General features: G+C 38.7%; 3 protein-coding genes and 1 long non-coding RNA gene across 15 annotated transcripts in view; 1 reads left to right on the plus strand and 3 right to left on the minus strand.

Annotated features, from left to right (window-relative positions):
- Positions 1-20,130, minus strand: part of LOC117519820 (protocadherin gamma-A11-like) — a 911,360-nt gene that overhangs the window by 664,643 nt on the left and 226,587 nt on the right. The window contains exon 1 of one of the 12 annotated variants that reach the window (XR_004563445.1): positions 1,875-4,403. The exons of 10 other annotated variants lie outside the window; for them this stretch is intronic. Coding sequence is in view for 1 of the 2 variants with exons in the window: in XM_034181097.1 (XP_034036988.1) it covers positions 1,875-4,253 (2,379 nt within the window). In the remaining variant the exon portion in view is untranslated. Of the gene's footprint in view, positions 1-1,874; positions 4,409-20,130 lie in introns of those variants that run through there. One more of the 12 variants, XM_034181097.1, reaches the window with a different exon arrangement.
- LOC117520487 (protocadherin alpha-3-like) lies at positions 9,262-11,895 on the minus strand. Its single transcript, XM_034181826.1, has 2 exons — positions 9,388-11,895; positions 9,262-9,273 (listed from the first exon to the last, which is right to left on the minus strand). The coding sequence occupies exons 1-2, from the start codon at positions 11,764-11,766 to the stop codon at positions 9,262-9,264; spliced, it is 2,391 nt and encodes a 796-aa protein (XP_034037717.1). The 5' UTR covers positions 11,767-11,895.
- LOC117519858 lies at positions 13,479-15,493 on the plus strand. Its single transcript, XR_004563459.1, has 3 exons — positions 13,479-13,613; positions 14,720-14,721; positions 15,481-15,493. It is a non-coding gene; the product is annotated as an uncharacterized LOC117519858 (long non-coding RNA).
- Positions 16,416-19,024, minus strand: LOC117520488 (protocadherin alpha-3-like). Its single transcript, XM_034181827.1, has one exon. It carries the CDS (start codon positions 18,819-18,821, stop codon positions 16,416-16,418), a length of 2,406 nt encoding a protein of 801 aa, XP_034037718.1. The 5' UTR covers positions 18,822-19,024.

A 20,130-nucleotide genomic window follows, 5' to 3' on the forward strand; every position in this document is an offset into this window, starting at 1 on the left:
GTCCACTTTCACACAATCCAAAACGGTATCCATTTGTACTTCTTCTGCCACTTGAATCTGAAGCCCATTCAGCATCACTGTATAACACCAAGATGTCCCTCTGTCTTTCTACAGCACAGCTCTTTGTTCATTGTCCCCTTTAGGTATCATAACACATGTTTTGCTGCTGACCAGTGGTTTTCTCTGGGTCTATTGGATATTGTGATAATTTGCTTACAATCCAACTCAAATTGAGTCGTGTACAGCTCATCAAATATATCAAGCTACCCATGAGGTCACAGTATCTTCCTGCATTGACAAGATCACCATCAGCTTCAATCTTGTGTTTCTGTTCACAAGGAGTTGAACATAGTGTACAGTCTGAGATATTAAACCTTTTCAGTATTTTTGCTATGTATCTTGTCTGGTTTAGTTTGATCTCTTTTCCTTATAGTCAATACCCAAGAAATGTTTGAGTACACCAAGATTTTTCATTTTGGATTTCTCTGTTAACATTTCTTTTACACTTTTCAGTGATTCTTCATTACTTGTAGCAATGATAACATCATCAACCCACATGATCAGAATGATTCTCTCACTTCCTGTCTGTCTGCTAGACACAATGATCTGCTGGATGTTGTGTAAAAATCTTATTCCAGCTTCTCCTGGATTGTTTCAAGCCATACAATGATTTGTTGATTTTGTAGAGTAGTTTTTCATCTTTGTCTGACTTAACTTCAAATCGCCCCGGTTGCGCCATATACACTTCACAATCAGTTGGAGCGTGCAAGTCAGCACGGGGGGCATACACTGATGCCCCCCTCCCTACTACATTTTTACCCTCTGGCACTGTGGTCAGTGTGAATGTGTCATTCTACTTTAAGGATTTCATCTCATCATCTGTAGCTTTAGACTAAAACTTCGACTTAGGGGAATATACAGCCTCTTTGAATGTCTGTATCACAGCAACATATTACCCTGTAACAATAGTCAATATTTGTCAGTATTTGGTCATTACTCTCAGTACAGTCATAGTCTTTTAAATAAAGTGGACTTTCCTGTCTTTTTTAGGATATCACTTATTCATGAAAGTAGTGGGACTATTTTTACTTAGACTAACATCTCTTTGTTCTGGGGGTTTACTCTCATTTGTGACATTTTCTTTTGTTTCAGTGCTAGCCTCTTGTGACTCATCTGGACTCCCAGTGACTGTCTTGTCATGTAACGTGGGGGTCATCATGGTCATTTTGAGTAGTCTGGGTTTGATGCTCAACTACACTTTTGGTAAAGAACTTAACCAAACTGTGTTTGAGATCTTGTGTCTGGGTAATAGACCAGATATGATGGAATATATTTGTAATATCGCACAAAAAGTCCTTCATCACACCTTGACTCTAACTTCTTTTTCACAAAAAAACTCCCTCCGCTGGCCATTTATTAAAAGCACACTTCCTGTGAGCTCCCTTTCAACATAAGAGCGCAGGCCAACAATAATGATGATGATGATTCTTCTTTTTTCTTCTTATTGTTGTTGTTTTAATTTGTTTTACCAAGTGGGCATCGCTACATAAAGGACTTTTAACCTTTTAGGAAACTGAACTTAATTGTGGACTGTATAACTGTTTGCATATTTTCTCAGTACAACTAAGATGTCACACGTTAAAAAAAGGTTATTCCAAAAGAAACAGAAACAAAAGGACAATTAAACGGTATGCAGTCCTGGGTACGAAACACTCACATAACATGCTGATATTATCCAGCCATTGGAAAGGCACACTTTACTCAAAGTTTTTTTTTTTTTTTTCATTGCTGTCATTACCATACAATTTAATAGATTCACAGATGAATTTACTATTTAAAGAGGAAAAATGAGGAGAATATAATTTGGCTCTTACCTTCTCTTTGCTGGGTAAAGTCTGAGTCCTGGTAAAAGTGTCACTTCCATTTATACTGATCAGTTCTGCATCTACAGGTGGGAAAGTGGTGGGCAAAACCACGACATCGCTCTTCAGTGTGTCTGAGCTGAAACACACGTCATACTGCTGAGTAGATTTCGAGTAAGACCAGCTCCCATCAGGGTGGGTGGTGATCATTGGGGCGCTGTACCTGCTGAAACTGCCATCTGTCCTGTGGCATTTGACAGCTATTAAAGCGATGAAGCTCAGCAGAAAGATCACTGACACCGACACAATGGCGATCAGCAGATAGAGGTTCAAAACAGAGAAGCTGTCCTCCTTTATCGGCACATGTCTGAACTGAGTCTGGATGTCTGCTGTCCTTTCAACCACCACTACATCAATAGACACAGTAGTTGACAGAGAGGGTTCTCCATGATCACAAACCAGCACCACCAACGGGTGACTTTTCAGGTCATTGTCACTCATTTTCCTCTTCGTCCTGATTTCTCCACTGCTGGTTCCGATCCTGAACAGATTGCTTCCTTTGGGCTCAGAGAGATGATAAGAAAGCAGTGCGTTGTATCCAGAATCTGCATCTACAGCCCTGATCTTTGCCACAAAATATCCCACTTCAGCAGAATATGGAATGTTCTCACTGTTCACAGAGCCGTGCTCGGAATAGGGAGCCAGAATGGAGGGATTATTATCATTCTCATCCAAGATAAAAACATTCACAGTCACGTTGCTGCTGAGTGGAGGAACACCAGAGTCTGTGGCCTGAACTTTAAACTGGAACGTTTTTACCTCCTCATAGTTAAACGACTGTAAACTGATTATTTCTCCAGTCTCTGAGTTTATACTTACTCTAGAAACCAGTTGTGTGCTCTTTGGAGAACTGTCAATCACGGAGTAAGATGCTTTTGCATTTTCATTCAAATCTGAATCAAACGTCATCATTGTATGAATCGTAGTTCCCACTGGGCTGTTCTCTTTTACAAATACATTGATTATAGGTTCTGGAAATCGAGGGGGATTGTCATTTACATCAGAAACATGAACAGTAATAACACTTGTACTGGACAGAGATGGCGTCCCTTCATCTGTAGCAAAAATTGACAGATTATATTGGGAAACATTCTCTCTGTCAAGGGGCCCGTCAACCAATAACAAATAATATTTTTTATAATTAGGTTTCAATTTAAATGGCACTGAACCCGCGATCTTACAGTTGGTCAGGCCGTTTTTGCCTCCATCTTTGTCACTAATCGTCACGAGTGCAACAGTTGTGCCAATAGCAGCGTCTTCTTTCACCGGACTCATGAGTGAAGACACAGAGATTTCTGGAATATTGTCATTGACGTCAATTACTTCGACCAACACCTTACTGTGTGCGCCACGAGGAGGAGCACCTCTGTCTCGTGCTTGGACACGAATCTCATATGCCTGAGTGTCCTCATAATCAATATTCCCTTTGACAGTGAGTTCCCCTGTGTTGCTGTTCAGGGCAAATTTCTCATCGAGGCTCTGAAGTCCGCTTTCTGTGAAAGAATAGACCACGTGACCATTAACGCCTTCATCCAAATCAGTAGCGCTCAGTGTTAACAATAGGGTGCCAAAATTTGCATTTTCAACAACTTGCACTTTATAGAGAGATTTGCTGAATGAGGGCGAATTATCATTCACATCAAGTACATTGACGTTTATGTGTAAAATTCCGGTTTTTGGAGGTTTTCCACCATCTATCGCGGTCAGAGTGAGTTCAATTAAAGCCTGTTTTTCTCGATCTAACCCTTTTTGCAGCACTAACTCGGCAGTCACTCTCTGATCTCCTGTGCTGTGTATATCCAAGGAAAAATACTCATTCGGGTTTAATTTGTACGTCTTTACCGAATTAATACCGACATCTGCGTCACGAGCTATCGGCAGCGGATGCCTTTCTCCGATGTATGAAGACTCATACATGTCGACTGTTGCTGATTCTGCTAAAAAGGACGGGGCATTATCATTAATATCGGTGATTACAATTTCCATTCGATGCAGGCTGTGAGGGTTATTCAGTGTTGCCTCTATATTTAAAGAGCACCTTAATACATTTGGACAAATCTCCTCTCTGTCCACCCGCTCGCTCACAAAAAGCATTCCAGAGTCGTGATTAAAATCAAAATACCGTTTTTTATAATCAGACGTTATCCGAAGACCCGTGGAGGTCAGTTGCTGCACGCTGAGATGCAAGTCTTTAGCCAGATTTCCCACCTCGGTGCCTTTGTTCACCTCTTCTGGAACCGAATAAGATATCTGAGCAGCGCACCAGCAGCAGAGACAAAGCAGGACGACGAAAAGCGGCCAGATATGATCCCATTGTTTTCGGTGAGCCATCGCCGTTCAGTCAAAACGGTACAAATCCCTGAGAGTGCAAAATGCCATATCCTCGAAAATAAAAATGGAAAATATTTTCTATTCATCCGTGTTTAGAATCCGTTCTCTTCACGGCGTCGCTTTACTGATCGCTCTGTTCACAAAGCCCTGCCCAATGATGACGTCAATTTATATCAGCAGAGGAGGGGTTTTTGATTACCGAACACAATATATTTGGCGGTGTCCGGCGACATCTGGTGTAGCTTTTATATGGAAGCACAACCACAGAAAAAGTGGGGAAAAGCCGAATAATTTACACTGAAAAAAATGATACTTTGGATCAACTTAAAAAAAATTGATGTAATTTGTTACAGCTATGTTTTTTTTTTCTTCTTTAGTTTAGTTTTTCACAATGAATAGGTATTTCTGATTTGGTAAAGTGATTCCAGCAGATTTAAACTGGAAATCACAATTTTCCATTAGACCAATAAGTACTTTGAATGAGGTGCACTGATGTTTCACTTTTTTCAGTGTAGGGACAGTCACCAGTCAACAAGATGCTATAGTTAATGTACCCACATGCTAAAAACAGAAGAAAGTAGGATGAGGGGAATGAAGGGGAAAATAAGAAAAAGAAGAAAAATAAATTAACTGCACTAGTTTCGCCTACGATCAGCACAATGGGCAGCGAATGTATCCCTATTTAGTTATATATATATATATATGTCATTGACAAATTAGGCTTCAAAAAAGGTATTTTTATAAAGTATTTTCAGCATAGATGTAAAACATATTTTTGAGTCCAGAAAAATGTGTTTTAACAAATCTCATTTATTGAATAACATTTTTAACTGTTTCAACTCATTTTGAAACAGTATTTTCAACTGCATGACAAAAAAATGTCAGGTGGCGCATCCAAATATTTATAAAAATCTGTATACATTCCTAATCTTTATTTTAAGATTACATCTTTTGCAACTCTTCCTTAGCATGTCTACACAAGGTAACAGGTTATTATTTTATCATTGTGTTCTTTTTTCCAATAATTTACGATTTTAGCATTCTGTATGTCAGGTTTTGAGCCAAGTTAACATTCAATTTTGCCTTTAAAGACAGAAAAATAAAAACACAAATACACAAATCCAGATATTTAGTATAATAACTACATTCATCACATTAAAAAAACATTTAGTTACTTTAACATATATATATATATATATATATATATATATATATATATATATATATATATATATATATATATATATATATTTGTTTAAATTGGTTGCACCACCTGACAAATATTGGTTGTACCACCTGACATTTGTTATAATATGAAATATGCTGAACAAAAAATCATTTATAATAGTAACATATGTTCTAGTCATAGGTCTCTATTTAAGTGTTCTTAAATAGAGATATTTAATGCACAGTTAACTGCATTCTCACATTGTTGGGAGAGTTAGGTTCAACGTTGTTCTTGTTGGGAGAGTTAGGTTCAAGTTCTTCTGAGGGTTCATTTGACTTGGGTGTAAAATTCAATATTTCCTCAATGGCTCTTTTTCTGTCCCGGTGCTTTTTTTGATCTTGTTGATCTTGTTGTCCACTGTTGCCTATTTTTTTCTGTTCTTGCTTAGAGAATTGGCCGATAGGGGGCTTCACAATTTTCCCTTCTCTCTTCCTCCTCAGATAGCTATACAACACAACACCTAATAAGCTGACAAATTTCCATTTAAGAATGTGGAAGTTGTAATATAATAATAAATGTAAAATGGACTATGTATAGATGTATTACCTCTCTTTTCTTTTTGCAAGATATGCTTCCCTTGCAGCCGGATCATTATTAATACGCGCCCTGTGTCGTGCCGACTTTTCTTTATTTGATAGTGGCATCTAAAATGTACAAATTACAATATGAAATGTTTTAAAGTGTATAATATCTTTACATTTAAACTACAAAATATTTTATAGTTTCATGGATAATCTTAGAGCTTTGAATAGCATTATATAGTACATTCCTTACAGTTGTGCCACCTGAGTAGCTGGTTGCACCACCTGACTATTGCAGCTAATCTCAAATAAGCAGGCTTCTGTTTGGATGCTAGCATTAGCTTCTACCAATAGCATGAAGTTCAAATGGACCACTTTTTTTTTTTTTTTAAATAAGAGTTTTATGATAAAATATAATTTCATGAGTTTTACATTGGTTGTACCACCTGACATGAAAGGTGTATCAGCATACGTATGAGTTGAAAGTAGTTATTTTTATTATTATTTGACAGAGATCTACAAAAATTTTTAGCTTAGTCCAAACAGTCACTTAGGGTCCTCTGGCTGATGGAATGTCCTCTTTACAGCTGTTGTCTCTTCATTTCAAAATAAAAGTCATACGTTTATGGTTGCGCCACCCTGATATTTAGGAAATGTAAATTGTTGGACAAAAGCTTTAAAGATTTTTTACAACTTTAAAAACAAATGATATTAGAAATAAAAACATAATCAAAAAGATTTTAAACACAAAACAATGCCATAGTGTTTCATTTTGACTTTATCATTGTCAAAATAACATTTTTATTAGTTTTCTTAGTCTGCTCTCTTGTTCGGACAGTTGCAACACCTGACATCTTGGAGGTTTGAGAGGCCAAGACATAGAACAATATTACCATATATATATATATATATATATATATATATATATATATATATATATATATATATATATATATATATATATATATATATATATATATATATATATATATATATATATATATATATATATATATTAGTTCTAAACTTCATAATTCATCGATCTGTTGAATTTGAACAAAAACCTCATGGTTTATTGTGGTTAAAATAGGAATGCTTGGGCGTTCTATTTATTTATTTATTTATTCACGCATTTGATGTGCATTTCCTTTGAATAAGATGATTCAGGATGTATAGGACAGCACAAAACTTAATGGAAATATTTAACATTCACATAAGATGATCTTAGCAAGATTCTATCTCTGCAGGTACATTTAGAATAAATAGCAATGTTCCAGCAAGGAATTCTCCATCACCGTCCAAGATATCTGTTAAATGATTTCTTTGAAATTTTACCATAACTAATAGCTGCAGAATAACACAGGACATTTTCAGGACCATGGACAGCGTGCCAATATACTGTGTCATCATGAGGCAGATCGACAAGGGGGGGGGGGGCGGTATCATAGGAGGGCACTTGATCTATTTATTTATTTATTTTATGTTTGTTTTGGGTGGGGGTGTAATGATGCGGAGCAACAGACACCCACACGGCAGTAATGTAGAACTTAAAGCTGTGTCTCACAAACTGGGTAAACTAAAGCATTTGTTTTGCTGAAACAGAACAACCCTGCTATTGTACACAAGTATTTTGGTTGTTGAACTCTGAGAAAGCAAAAACGGGAAGGAGAAGCTTGAACAACAAACCATAATTATATAAACAACAAACACACACCAACCTGATTTCGTCACGGGAGCACAAAAAAAAGACATGAGACTGGGCTGCGCGCGTGCACACACACACACACGCACGCACACACACACACACACACACACACACACACACACACACACACACACACACACACACACACACACACACACACACACACACACACACACACACACACACACACACAAAATAAGAAGTCAAGCCAAGTTCATCCTGTATTTCATGTTTTGTAGTAATCATTGCCAAGAGAAACCAGCTAAACAAAACTATGCACGCAGCTAACAGCAAATGCAAAGCAAACATAATGACCATATTCTCTGCAATTTTGCATAAACTAATATGGAAAAATGTTTGTGCTGCCATGTTGCCAATACATTCCTCAGGCAGATTCACCATTCAACTTGTCAGCAAACAAAAGCCTTTACATAAACAAAACACAAACAAAACACAAACTACAAAGAACACATGGACTGTTGCACTTAAAACATTGTTAATATAGTGCCATGAACACCAGCATGTTGAGATAAGAGAATATTTTTACTGTGGCTGGAGTATGATGTTGGGTAAATATATTATTTCAGAATCTGTAAATGTTCGACAACATCAAGCACATACAAAAGAAGTTTTTACATCAAAGTTATTGAGGAGGTTTGATTGTACTCTTTATGTGTGGTTTTACATGACTTGATAAGAAGTAAGTCAAGGTAGATAGAAAAATCAAACAGTCAGCCTCAAAAACTGCCAAATCACAATCAAATGTCATCATGAAATTTGCAGGCTTGTGCTAATTCAAAGAGTACTACAGGTGCAGCTGTGTTTATGCATGCTTGATTATAACTAGTTCAGTTATGCTACTGGCTGATTAATTGGAAGTTTTTTGTCAAGTCGGGGCTGGGAGCACATGATGGTGCCATGTGTTCCTGCAGAAACCACACCATGGAACTGTACTGAACACTGGGATGGCACCACCCACACAGACAACCATAGACACAGACAACAGGTAACTCAAACGTATTTGTAAAAAAGTATTTGTCTGATGTAGACAGGTCAAAGGTGGGTTTCCCCTTGGCCTTCACCAGCTTCTGTGCTTTTCAAAACTGCAGCACCTGCATGTTGACTCATGCACAGAGAATGGTGCCAACCAAAAGGCTCTGAGTATCATTTTCAAACAGAGATAAGTGTCAAAGTATTCCAAAAATCCATGGTGAGCCCACACAAACACAAGAAAAAAAAAATGGAAACACCAATACATACAAATATCACATCAGTTTTAGACATGAGGTAATAATAATGTTTTTCAATTCCTCTTAAAACCTTTTAATTGATAACTTTTCAAATAAAACTTTGCAAGTGTACTCCATAACTGACAATCACACCTTACTCGGAAAACCCACAAAATCAATGTTTTTTGAATAATAATGGACAACACATGGTGAGAACAAATATTCAGCACCAAGGATAGCGACACCCAAACATGCAGAGTCAACCCAAACCAATCTCACGCCAGTTCATATCTCAAAAAGTGATTTAATCTATTAATTCAAACAATTACAAGTCAACCTAAAGCCCGATGAAACACATGATATGAAAATGTACTTAAACAGTAAAAGTTTAATGATTATATTCAACATAAAAAAAGAAAAAAACATGAAAATGATACCATTGTGTTCTTACCTTATCTTTATTAGGTAATGTCTGTGTCTTGGTAAAAGTGTCACTTCCATTTATACTGATCAGTTCTGCATCTACAGGTGGAAACTGTGTAGGGAAAACCACGACATCGCTCTTCAGTGTGTCTGAGCTGAAACACACATCATACTGCTGAGTAGATTTAGAGTAAGACCAGCTCCCATCAGGGTGGGTGGTGATCATTGGGGCGCTGTACCTGCTGAAACTGCCATCTGTCCTGTGGCATTTGACAGCTATTAAACTGATGAGGCTCAGCAGAAAGATCACTGACACCGACACAATGGCGATCAGCAGATAGAGGTTCAAAACAGAGAAGCTGTCCTCCTTTATGGGCACATGTCTGAACTGAGTCTGGATGTCTGCTGTCCTTTCAACCACCACTACATCAATAGACACAGTAGCTGACAGAGAGGGTTCTCCATGATCACAAACCAGCACCACCAACGGGTGACTTTTCAGGTCATTGTCACTCATTCTCCTCTTCGTCCTGATTTCTCCACTGCTGGTTCCGATCCTGAACAGGTTATTTCCTTTTGGCTCAGAGAGGTGATAAGAAAGCAGTGCGTTATATCCAGAATCTGCATCTACAGCCCTGATCTTTGCCACAAAGTATCCCACTTCTGCAGAATATGGAATGTTCTCACTGTTCACGGAGCTGTGCTCGGAGTAGGGAGCAAGAATGGAAGGATTATTATCGTTCTCATCCAGGATAAAAACGTTCACAGTCACGTTGCTGCTGAGTGGAGGAACACCAGAGTCTTTGGCCTGAACTTTAAACCGGAATGTTTTTAACTCCTCATAGTTAAAAGACTGTAAACTGATTATTTCTCCAGTCTCTGAGTTGATGTTTACCACTGTAGAAAGTGACACTAAGTTATTTTCACTGACTAGTGAATAGCTCACCTGAGCATTTTCTCCAGTGTCAGCATCAGTTGCTGATACCGTTTCCAAAACAGTCCCCGTTGGACTGTTTTCTTTCACATACATGTTAATTACAGTTTGTAAAAATAAAGGTGAGTTGTCATTTACATCAGAAATCTGTATATTTACGACACTTGTGTTAAAGAGAGGTGGTTTTCCTTCATCTGTAGCTTTAATCGTGATGTCATACTGGGAAGTTTCTTCCCTATCTAAAGGCACACCGATAACAATATAATAATAATTTCTATGATTTGTTTCTAATTTAAACGGGAGCGTGTTCGTTATTTCACACTTTACTTCGCCGTTTTTACCTCCGTCTCTATCGAGAACAGAAACGAGCGCTACGGCGGTACCGATTTCGGCATCCTCCCTTACGGTGCTGAGAAGTGACGTCACCATGATATCAGGCGCATTGTCATTTAAATCCACCACCTCCACTAACACTTTGCACTGAGCTGTCAGGGGGGGCTGGCCTTTGTCCGTGGCCTGTACACGAATTTCGAAAGCAGAATTCGTTTCAAAATCTATTTTCCCTTTCACGGTTATTATTCCTGTTTCAGGATTAATTTCAAAGCGCTCCAACACTTCCTCTTGATCCCTTTGATTCAGTGAATATGAAATCTCTTTGTTCGTCCCCTCATCGGCGTCTGTTGCAGACACAGTCAGCAGCGTGGTGCCAACGGGAGAATTTTCCGTTATGCTTGTTTTGTACAGCGTCTTGGAAAACATGGGGATATTATCATTGATATCTAAAACATTAATTATTATCTCCGACGTGCCTGATTTGGGAGGTATTCCTCCGTCTACAGCTGCAAGTGTGAGTTTAATAAGAGGCTGCTTTTCTCGATCTAAAGCTTTTTGAAGGACCAGCTCGGCCGAAACCCTCTCTCCTTTGTGTACTGTTAAAGAAAAATGTTCGTTCGGATTGATTTTGTATGTGTTCACACCATTTTTCCCCACATCTGCATCATAAGCCGTGGGTACAGGGAATGTAGCTCCAGGCAATATGCTCTCAGCTATGTCGATATTTTGTGATTTGGCGCTGAAAGAAGGGTAATTATCATTTACGTCAAGAATTTTAACTTCAATCCGATAGAGCTTCAGAGGATTATTGACGACAGCCTCCACATTTATTGAGCATTTAGCAGCTTTGGCGCACAGTTCCTCTCTGTCTATTCTCTGACTGACGTAGAGAAAACCCGTTTTCAGATTTACCTCAAAATATTTCTTCTTTGATCCTGTAACAATCTGAAAGCTGCGTGACTCCAAGTCCTGTACAACAAGGTTTAGATCCTTTGCGATATTTCCAACAGAATATCCAAGGTTTACCTCCTCTGAAACGGAATAAGAGAGCTGCCCGGATGCAGAGTCACAGATTAAGCCCAGGACAAAAAACACGAGATATATCCAAAGAATGGTCCTTCTTCTCAGTGGATGCATCATTCCAAGAAAGAGCTGCGAATATATTGACGTATCATTCGATTAAATCGGCCATAGAGATGGTTTAAAGTCCAGTAAAACACGCTTCGCTCTGCGTCTCATTTGAACAAAGCACGGAGGGGAAAAAAGAAAAAAAAAGAATGGCCTTTGAATGTAGGAGGGACTTCATCGCAGCGTCATACGGGGGATGTTACAGTCTAGAGTGTCTCCATGTGGACATAGAAAGAACTGCAGTACTTTTGTGCAGTCTTAAAAATCAACAGAATTTAAAGTATACCTGTCAGGAACAGGTGATAAAACAACAACTCACATCTTTCTTCATCATCGGGGCCTGAAAATGGAACCTTGGAGAGGATGCTAGGAATTTCAGCACCATGGACAGAACACAGCATTAAATTATACTGACTGGTAATGAGGCCATCAAACAACTATAGAACTCTTAGAGAGTGCATACCTTTACAAAGACACATCACTACTCTATTTATTAGTCTTTCACGTTTAAGTGTTGGTGAGGAAGCTATTTCACAAATATAAATGTGATATGTATAAAAGGAAGAAACCATTTAAAGATGAAGGTAGCTCTGTATTTGTCACAAAATGCAACCAAACAGTTCTTAACCCAAGACCTTTCCAACAGATCTTACAGAAGCCTCCTTATAACATTTTGACATATGCTCCTGACAAGCAACAATATATACGAGCAAACATGGGGCCACCATTGAAGTAATTATATAAGTTGATCAAACATTATTGCTATAAAACAAAATATTGTTTTTGGTTCTTTCAAAGTTTTTGCATGTTTAACTTCATATATATATATATATATATATATTTTTTTTTTCCAACCAGGGCATGATGCCAGTCTATATCGCAGGGCCACATGAAAAAACTGAGTTACACCTATGGTCCATTTAAAGTTTCTAATTCACCTGATCTGCATGACTTTCGAAGTGGGATAATGACAGAGCACCCACAGGCAACCCACACAAACACTTCACAGAAAGGACCAGATGGGAAGCGACCCCACAACCTTCTCACTGGGGGCCAACAGTGCTAGTCATTAAGCTGCCAAGACCAAGTCACACAATATTAAACTTAAAAAAAAGAAAAAATCATAAGAACTAATACTGACAACTGTGTTATTTAATTGCAGTTTCCTATGCAATGATATTTTGAAGTGTGCAACTTCATATACGTTTGTGAAAGTAGATTTTAGATACACTCACCTCGTCTTTACTGGGTAAAGTCTGAGTCCTGTTAAAAGTGTCTCCTCCATTTATGCTGATCAACTCCGCATCTACAGGAAGAAATGGAGTGGGAAATCCAACTATGTCACTCTTCAGTGTGTCTGAGCTGAAACACATGTCATACTGCTGAGTTGATTTAGAGTAAGACCAGCTCCCATCAGGGTGGGTGGTGATCATTGGGGCACTGTACTGGCTGAAACTGCCATCTGTCCTGTGGCATTTGACAGCTATTAAACTGATGAGGCTCAGCAGAAAGATCACTGACACCGACACAATAGCGATCAGCAGATAGAGGTTCAAAATAGAGAAGCTGTCCTCCTTTATGGGCACATGTCTGAACTGAGTCTGGATGTCTGCTGTCCTTTCAACCACCACTACATCAATAGACACAGTAGCTGACAGAGAGGGTTCTCCATGATCACAAAGCAGCACCACCAACGGGTGACTTTTCAGGTCATTGTCACTCATTCTCCTCTTAGTTCTGATTTCTCCACTGCTGGTTCCGATCCGGAACAGGTTGTTTCCTTTGGGCTCAGATAGGTGATAAGAAAGCAGTGCATTGTACCCAGAATCTGCATCTACAGCCCTGATCTTTGCCACAAAGTATCCAGCTTCTGCAGAATAGGGAATGTTCTCACTGTTCACAGAGCCGTGCTCCGAATAGGGAGCAAGAATGGAGGGATTATTATCATTCTCATCCAGGATAAAAATGTTCACAGTCACGTTGCTGCTGAGTGGAGGAACACCAGAGTCTGTGGCCTGAACTTTAAACTGGAACGTTTTTAACTCCTCATAGTTAAAAGACTGCAAACTAATTATATCTCCAGTTTCAGAGTTGATGTTTATCATCGCTGCTGTCATCAATACATTTCTGCTATTGTGTAATATTGAGTAGTACACTTTGCTATTTTCCTCAATGTCAGCATCACTTGCAGACACCGTTTTTAAAATAATACCAACATCATTGTTTTCCTTTACATACACCTTAATTATTGGTTCTGAAAATATTGGCTTGTTATCATTTACATCTGAGATGTGCACATTAATAGTTGTGGTACTGGACAGAGGTGGGCTGCCTTCATCTGATGCAGTGATGATAATGTTATATTGAGAGACACTTTCTCTGTCAAGAGGCTCCTGTACCACCAATGAATAGTAATTTTTATAGCTTGACTCCAGTTTAAAAGGAACATTATTCACAATTTTGCTGTGCACTACACCATTTTTGCTTCTATCTTTATCGAGCACTGAAACAAGTGCAAGGGCTGTTCCAATGGGTACATCCTCTTTTATTGTATTTAAGAGAGATGTAACAGTAATTTCAGGTGCATTATCATTGACGTCTAAAACTTCAATTAATAACTTAGCATGTGAATTGAGTGGAAAAGGGGATGCATCACTTGCTTGAACTTGAATCTCAAAAGCATTATTCTCTTCAAAATCAATATTCATTTTATTTGTTACTGTGCCTGTATTTTCATCTATAGAAAACAGATGGTTTTGACTTCTCTGACCCACATCACTGAATGAATAAAATATTTGTCCATTCTGGCCTTCATCTAAATCAGTAGCATTTAATGTTATTATTGATGTGCCAATTGCTGCATTCTCATACACACTTGCTTTATACAGATTTTTACTGAAAACAGGAGGATTATCATTGATGTCCAACACATTTACTATAATATTCATGCTGCCTGATTTAGGAGGAGTTCCTCCATCTACTGCTGTCAGTGTGAGTCGAATTAATGACTGTTTTTCTCTGTCTAGACCTTTTTGAAGAATTAATTCCGGAGTAACCCTCTCTTCCTTATGTGTAGACAAAGAGAAATGCTCGTTTGGACTCAGCTTGTAGGCATTTATAGAATTTTTACCGACGTCTGCATCATGAGCTGAATGCAGGGGGAATTTTGCGCCGATTGCTGTGATTTCTGTAATATTTATGACCTGTGATGCGCTGGCAAACGTCGGAGAATGATCATTTACATCCAAGATGATCATTTCAATACGGTACAGATTCAGAGGACTGTTAAGAACTGCTTCGACATCGAGGGAGCATTTTGGTTCATTGCCGCAGAGTTCCTCTCTGTCTATTCTCTCATTAACATAGACAAACCCAGTTTGTAGATTCACCTCGAAATATTTCTTCTTTGTTCCAGCCACGATTTGGAACATTCGGGACTCCAAATCCTGCACATTTATATTCAGATCTTTGGCGATATTTCCAACATGGGTTCCTAGGTTTACCTCCTCTGAGACGGAATAAGACAGCTGTCCACACATCGCATCCCAGCAAAAATCCAGCAGCACGATCGAGACATAAATCCACACAGAGCTCTTTCTTCCCGACAAATGCATAATTCCATCCATCCACGCAGACAAAGTAAGCAGCAGTTTGGACAATATCTTCTGAATAAGTCAGTACAGCCAGGAAACGAAATACCCAAACTCACGATGCCTAAATATGCAGTCAGAAGAGCACATTGCTCTTTGTCGTCCGCCTTGTCTTTGTCACAAAGACCCGAGAAATACCGTGATCCATTTAAATGTGGGTGGAATTCAGAATCATACAGGGAAAAAAAAAAAAAAAAAAAAAAAATCAGATGTAACGGTCTATAACGTCCCCAAGTGGACAAAAAGAGTTACTACATTCAGTTTCCACCCCAGCTTTGCATTCTCTATTTCCTTCTTTTTTTTCTGAAAACGATCAAAACTGCACAAATATCACCACGACAGAATATTTTACCTTGTTGATAACTGTTTAATTATTTAAATTTGAGCAACATGCTTTTTCTATTAAAACAATTGAAGGTTGAGGCTATAATGACACAACCAACCAGGGTTTAAAGGTTTGTGAAATAAATATATAAATCGAAAAAAGTTGAATACTACAACTAGTACAATAGAAGAGGAAGAAGAAGAAGAAGAAGAAGAAGAAGAAGAAATACATTTTCAAAAATATGGACCCCTTTTTGGCTTTTCCATAATAGAGTAAACCGTAGCCCTTTGACACAGGTTTAAACAGTTTACGCATCGAATATAGGAGCAAAGTGTAATTAGAACAGTTACAAACAATTGGCGCATTACATAATTTTGGAAATGAAGACTATTTACATTTGTTTTCTTTCCTTCAGTATAGTTGGAAAATGCTGTATAGACTAAATAAAAATGTTATGGCCACAGAAAGAACAAAATGAGATAAGGAATCAGTAACTCCTCACTGCAGTTGTAATATTTTTGTATAAACTTAGTTAATGGAGTCCTAAAAACTGATATCACAACCTGGTCTCACCTGCATGGCGTCTTTTTTTTTCCCCCAACAAAAAAACTTATAGTTGAAAAAAATTGCAAGCAATTATCTTAATAATAAATCAGAACAATGGTATGCTTAATTTTCTAGAGTGATTACATTCTTACCTTGTCCTTGCTGGGTAAAGTCTGAGTCCTGGTAAACGTGTCACTTCCATTTATACTAATCAGTTCTGCATCTACAGGTGGAAACGGTGTGGGAAAAACCACAACATCGCTCTTCAGTGTGTCTGAGCTGAAACACACGTCATACTGCTGAGTAGATTTAGAGTAAGACCAGCTCCCATCAGGGTGGGTGGTGATCATTGGGGCGCTGTACCTGCTGAAACTGCCATCTGTCCTGTGGCATTTGACAGCTATTAAACTGATGAGGCTCAACAGAAAGATCACTGACACCGACACAATAGCGATCAGCAGATAGAGGTTTAAAACAGAGAAGCTGTCCTCCTTTATCGGCACATGTCTGAACTGAGTCTGGATGTCTGCTGTCCTTTCAACCACCACTACATCAATAGACACAGTAGCTGACAGAGAGGGTTCTCCATGATCACAAACCAACACCACCAACGGGTGACTTTTCAGGTCATTGTCACTCATTCTCCTCTTAGTTCTGATTTCTCCACTGCTGGTTCCGATCCGGAACAGGTTGTTTCCTTTGGGCTCAGATAGGTGATAAGAAAGCAGTGCATTGTACCCAGAATCTGCATCTACAGCCCTGATCTTTGCCACAAAGTATCCAGCTTCTGCAGAATAGGGAATGTTCTCACTGTTCACAGAGCCGTGCTCGGAATAGGGAGCAAGAATGGAGGGATTATTATCATTCTCATCCAGGATAAAAACGTTCACAGTCACGTTGCTGCTGAGTGGAGGAACACCAGAGTCTGTGGCCTGAACTTTAAACTGGAAAGTTTTTATCTCCTCATAGTTAAAAGACTGCAAACCAATTATGTCTCCAGTCTCAGAATTAATGTTTATCATTGAATAAAGCGGGAAAGCATTATCGACCTTATCTGAAACACTGTAACTCACTTGCCCATTTTCATTCATGTCATTGTCAAATGCGGACACTGTTTGCAGTACGGCTCCTACGGCACCATTTTCCTTCACGTAAATATTCACGTGTGGCGACAAGAAACGAGGTGCGTTATCATTAACGTCAGAAACGTGCACAGTAATTATATTTGTGGTAGACAGAGGGGGGATTCCTCCGTCTGTCGCTGTTATGGTGACGTTATAAGCAGAGACACTCTCTCTGTCTAATGTCCCATCAACTACAAACGAGTAATAATTCTTATAGGTCGTTTCCAGTTTAAAGGGAGCGACACCTTCTATTACGCAGCGGACTTCTCCATTTTCCCCTCCATCCTTATCCAACACGGACACAAGCGCAACAACAGTTCCCACTTTCGCGTCCTCCTTTACTGTATTCAGCAGTGACGTCACTGTGATTTCAGGTGAGTTGTCGTTCACATCCACAACTTCTACGAGCACTTTACAGTGCGTGGACATCGGAGGTTGGCCTTTGTCGCTGGCTTGTGCACGAATCTCAAACGCATGATGTTTTTCAAAGTCCACGTTCCCTTTAACTGTCAGTGTGCCTGTGTTTGGATCCAAGTGAAACATCTGCAGCACGTCATCCTGTTCTTTTGTGCTCAGTGTGTATGTGATCTCTTTGTTTGCGCCTTCATCCGCGTCGGACGCATTTAAAGTCAATACAGTGGTTCCTATAGGCGCATTTTCAAATAATCGAGCTTTGTATAGTGGCTTTGAAAATACTGGTGTGTTATCATTATTATCCAAAACGTTTATTAGAATTTGTGATATTCCAGACTTCGGTGGGCTTCCATCGTCTAACGCTGTTAAAATCAGCTCGATGAGAGGCTCCTTTTCTCTGTCTAACGCTTTTTGTAACACGAGCTCGGTGGAAATGCTCTCCCCGTCTTTGCTTACAGCTAAGGAAAAATGTTCATTTGAGCTCAATTTATACGCACTGATGCCATTCTTTCCTATATCTGCATCGTAAGCTTGCAGCAGGGGGAACCTAATTCCAGGCAGCGTGCTCTCAGCAATGTCTATGCTCTGTGATTTTTCATTGAAATATGGAAAATTATCATTAATGTCAAGAATGTTAATCTCTATCCGATACAGCGTCAGCGGCTCGTTTATCACAGCCTCCATATTTACGGCGCATTTTGCAGCTTTTCCGCACAGCTCCTCTCTGTCTATTCTCTCGGTAACGTGGAGCGCACCCGTCTTTGTGTTTACCTCAAAATATGCTTTCCTTGATCCAGCAACAATCTTAAATAGGCGGGATTCCAGCTCGTGGACTTTAAAATTGAGATCCTTTGCAATATTTCCAACAAATGTGCCGGGGTTTGCCTCCTCTGAGATGGAATATGCGAGCTGAGCAGACGCAGCATCCAAGCAACAATCCAGCAGCGTCAGTGTTAAGTAGATCCATGTGACACTCGAAAAAGGCATAGTTCTGTCCACCGAAAGCATGCAGGTTATTCCTCTTTTAAGTAATGCAGAAAAAGGCGCCGTGTTTCATCGTGTTTCCACAGCTGGCGCACTGAATGTGCTGTCGACTGAGGTCTCTTTGTTCCAAAGCCTTGCGATCTGCCCCTAGGAGGGGTTCTGGACTCCAGACACGTATTAAAGTGACGGTCTACACTGCCACCTCATGGTGACTATCTTCAGTTGCACGTCCAGGTTGGATCGTACATAACTCTTAATATCATATTAATTCGAAATAAATGACAAACCAGAAAACTAGAAAGATGACACCTTCTAAAAATTACACACGTTCACATTTCAGGCAACCCAATAAAATGGTGTAGATTATGCTTGTTTTCATCTTTTTAAACATGATCTGGTTATTAACACTGCATTTCTAAGTTTATTAACTGAAACACTATCATAAACGCTTTATTTTATTTGAAAATATTGTGTTTTTGTTAGGTTTCTTATATCTGAAATTTTCTTGCAGAAACAACAGAACTGCAAACAAAACAGATTAACCTCAATTGCTTTCTTTTTGTGAAGGTGTTCCTGCTAGAAAAGTTCAAGAATTGGTAGGAGAGGTCACTTTCGATAATATAGTCCAATAAATAATTAACAGAAGTTTAATAATATAGAAATTTGCTCAAGTTCATTGCTACTTCATTAAAAGAGATATCCATGCACGTTAGATTATATTTATGTAATTATGCGATGAAAATGTGTTACATTGGCAAGTAAAGAACCAACTAAATGGTGGTTGCTAGAGAGAGAGAGAGAGAGAGAGAGAGAGAGAGAGAGAGAGAGAGAGAGAGAGAGAGAGAGAGAGAGAGAGAGAGAGAGAGAGAGCAGTTAGTCTTAGTTGGTTTCTGCAGTTCAGTAAAAAGGGAATTAATTATTTATTTTGTGTAGTTTCTATTCCAACTCACTTCCGTATTTTGAAGTTAAATTGTTGTGTTTTCTCAGATTTGACCAAATGGCAAACGCCACCTCAAATATTTTATAACTGAGCTCCACTGATTCACAAAGTACATAAGCTATAAAAAAAAAACACAAAGTACATAAAAAGTGAATAATTGTTATGTTTTGTGCCTCAAACATTTTATATCTGAACTCCACTGTTTCAAAAAGGACATAACCTACATAAACTAGATAAAAAGTGAATACCTGTTACGTTTTGTGCACAGGACAGAAAGACGATAGATAGATAGATAGATAGATAGATAGATAGATAGATAGATAGATAGATAGATAGATAGATAGATAGATAGATAGATAGATAGATAGATAGATAGATAGATAGATAGATAGA

Source organism: Thalassophryne amazonica, chromosome 11 (genome assembly GCF_902500255.1).
Source record: "Thalassophryne amazonica chromosome 11, fThaAma1.1, whole genome shotgun sequence".
Taxonomy (NCBI): domain Eukaryota; kingdom Metazoa; phylum Chordata; class Actinopteri; order Batrachoidiformes; family Batrachoididae; genus Thalassophryne; species Thalassophryne amazonica.